The sequence below is a fragment of the Schistosoma mansoni genome, chromosome W (assembly GCF_000237925.1).
Source record: "Schistosoma mansoni strain Puerto Rico chromosome W, complete genome".
NCBI classification, from domain to species: Eukaryota; Metazoa; Platyhelminthes; class Trematoda; order Strigeidida; family Schistosomatidae; genus Schistosoma; species Schistosoma mansoni.
The window spans coordinates 10280669-10284179 of record NC_031502.1 but is presented as its reverse complement, the minus strand read 5'-3'; the positions used below and the strand labels follow the sequence as shown (position 1 = coordinate 10284179).

The 3511-nt window shown below is 38.7% G+C and overlaps 1 protein-coding gene across 1 annotated transcript; it reads left to right on the top strand.

The window, feature by feature from the left end:
* Positions 1 to 1346: 1346 nt before the first annotated feature.
* On the top strand, positions 1347 to 1425 carry Smp_191630 (adapter-related protein complex 1 gamma subunit (gamma-adaptin); the record flags this gene model as incomplete). Its single annotated transcript, XM_018788495.1, has 1 exon — positions 1347 to 1425. A coding segment is annotated over one exon (79 nt), but the record flags the coding sequence as incomplete, so codon positions are not given.
* Between the last annotated feature and the right edge of the window lie 2086 nt (positions 1426 to 3511).

Genomic DNA, 3511 nt, shown 5'->3' with positions numbered 1-3511 from the left:
TTTGCCATCGACGACACTCTGGAAACAGCTCTGATGGATGTAAACAATGGCGGTGTGGATCTGTTGCCTGAAGAAAGACTTCTCGACCTTGAGTATGCGGATGATATTGTCTTACTGTGTGATAATGCCCAAGGCATGCAATCCGCACTTAATCAGTTGGCAATCAGTGTCCGCAGGTACGGCATGTGCTTTGCACCCTACGAGTGCAAAGTACTCCTACAAGACTGGCAGGATTCTAATCCTGTACTCACCCTAGATGGTGAGCAGATTGAAGTAGTTGAGAAGTTCGTGTATCTAGGTAGCTACATAAGTGCTGATGGTGGCGTGAGTGATGAGATCGATGCACGTATAGTGAAGGCTAGAGCAGCTTATGCCAAACTGAGCCATCTTTGGGGCCGTCATGATGTTAGTCTGACTGAAATATCCGGTCTACAGTGCGTCGAGGAGAGCGGTCCTACTCCGTGACTGTGAAACCTCGCCTTTCCTAGATGAAGACGTTTGGTGACTCTCTGTGTTCAATTCTCTCTGTCTTCGAATGAGTGGTGACATTCAGTGGCAACACTGTGTTAGTAACGCTGAGGTTCGACAATGTTTATCCGGGATCAGTGATGACAATTTGGTTAGTGTCACCATGTTGAAACACTGGCTTTGGTGGTCTTGACATGTGTTGCGAAAATCATCTCAGTGACTTTCACGTTGTGCTTTATTTTCGGACTCTGTGGCAAGGTACAAAAGTGGGAGAAGTGGTTTTTTCATGATACGGTGTCATAGTATGAAAGAAAACTGTACGAGACTGGAACAATTCGGTCCCTCACTGCTCCCTGGTTGGGATCCTAGGGATTATACAACTTAGTAGCTTGAGACATTACCAAATGTGAGTGGAAACGGAAACCAATGGAGATCCTGCAGTAGCTTTCTTTTACATTTTACATTTCAAGAAATGAAAGGACGTGACTTAACTGAGAGATGTGTTGCTGGTTGTATTTTAAACTGAACTATATCTCCTATTATATACTATTCTCGGCCACTCATTATCATTATTATCCCTATTCATTTGTTTATTTTCGATTGTACTTCCTCTACCTCACCTACCTTTTGACAATTTCATTTCCCTATTGTTTAGTGCACATTTATTTTGTTGCCCAGCTGTACCGATATTTGTGTTCTGCGCTCTATAACTATCATTTTGGAAAGCTTATTGTTTTCTGTCATTGTTTAATGGCTTTTCGTAATTTGTTTGATTCATATTCCTTATGATCTTTTTGCATTCCTAGTGATTTGAATCATCCTACTCCATATGTTGTTAGTTTGGCTCTGTGCACTTTGGGAAGTATATGCTCTGCTGAAATGAGCAGAGATCTAGCCGGTGAAGTTGAACGACTAATTAGATCATCAAATGCTTACATAAAAAAGAAGGCAAGTTGACATTTGTATTTGGGATTATAAGCGTTGATAGTATATTATTATTGTCAACTTTTTATATTTCAGGAGTCATGAATTAAAGTTCGTGAAAACGTATTTTTAAGTATGGTATCACATTTATTACTTGTCGCTATTTGTATTTGGAGGTGAATGATATTTATGGATGTTCTTTCAATATTCTGCTACTTGTGTTGGGAAAATATTACTATTATTATTATTAAGTTTTCCCTAAGTTATTTCCGCAAGTATGATCATCCACTTAACTGCGTTGCGAACTCACTGAACATCGGCTAAGTCAAACAGATGGCCAGGTATGAACGATACTGAACTTGATAGAATTGTTTAACAATACAAGTTGCTAGACTTCACACACACGAGGAAAAGTAACAACCGGAAAACGATTATTCGGCTGAATTATTTATGAGTCATAGGTTGCATGTGTTTAATCAAGAAAGTTTAAGGTTCTTAACTTGAATGACTACTAATAATCAAGAAGAATGAATGTAATTCATCAGTGAGTAACTTTTTTTCAGTTCCACCTTGAAAACAATGTGGTTCACTTAATACTTAGATATCTTGTCTTTGTGTGATTAAATGACGACCCTAATTGACCAGTGTCAAGTAGTTTCAACCATAAGTTTTTAATCAAAGCATTTTGTCCTCACCAAGGTCATGGTCAGAAAGACAATTACAAGTACACAAATTTGTTTTAAGTAATTATTCGATGTGACAACATGCATAAAGGTGACTAATAGCACCATAGGGACTAATTAATGTATGAATTCTTCAAAAAGAGATCAATAAACTAGTAGGACATTTACTGTCTTGTACTCTAGAAAATTGATTATTGGCTAAAGAAAATAAATTAATCTTTTCTGAATGTTTTAAATTCAATCAGAACTCGTGCACTTCTCAATACTTGTGCTTTAATCTGACTGTTAGACAGTTGTATGTTCCACTGACTCGTATTGTTCTTGTATCGATTGATCCTTTTTTTAGTATATTAGTGATACTTTCAGCTGTTGCTGAGCCCTACCGGCAGTTATGTGAGTGTTCAATATATTTACGGCAAAAGTATGTAGTTGTCTTTTTTATTCTGATAACCATACTTTGCTCTAAGTATTTTGATTTTTCCGAACTAGATTATGTATATTATTATTTATTGGGACATACATATTGGTACAAAGGGGCACCGAATACATATGCGCCCCCCCTTTTGTGTGAGGGCTGTGATACTGCCCGGGTGCCGAAACCGAAGCAGGTGGTTTTCTTATGGGGCCACACCCCGAGCCTTTGACCTAAAGGTCTAACCCACAAGGCAGTGAAGCATCATAAGGAGATGCAGTCCCATGGTAGCCGGTGACCAACAATTGATTCATACGCCATTTGTTCCCTCAGGATACTGGAGCCCATGTACACCATTGGTTTGGAATGAGGGTTTTCCAACTCCCCTAGGTGGACTTTCCGTGTCCACCAACCCGGTTAAAGCGCCTGACATTCGCTCTTCGTCCTCTCGATTTCGTAAACAACACTCCCGCCACGAAAAGGCAGTTAGTAGGACTTCCCTGGTATAGGCTATATACGCGTGGCCATATGAGCATTTCGAGATGGAGAGCTAACTCTCCCCACTCTCGAACGCACCACGGCATTTGGGGGCGTCGCTCATAACTTGTCCATAAATTATCTCTAACTAATCCATTTAGTGAATTTGATTGTAACTATGAGAAAATTCGAGGATCTTTTACCTCATTGAACTCAGATAATTTGAACATAGTTTTATCAAGCTGACATCAATAACCTAATTAATGGATCTGAACGCTAATTGATTTTTCTATCGAAGTCATTGTTTCGGGATCTAGTGTTTTATATGATCGAGAACATATCTATTAGCTTCGCACCTAGTTTAGTATCGATTACGTGTTTTATTTACAGCTTTTCTAAATAGGCTGCATTATGCATAATTTAAAAACGTATTCCTAATACGCAATGTTTATACCATTTGTCGGTTAACTTGAAGATTCCAAGTAGTTGTTAGTGAAATTGAGGGGATTATGGGTGGCATTTTTATAATTTACCTCTTTTTCATAAA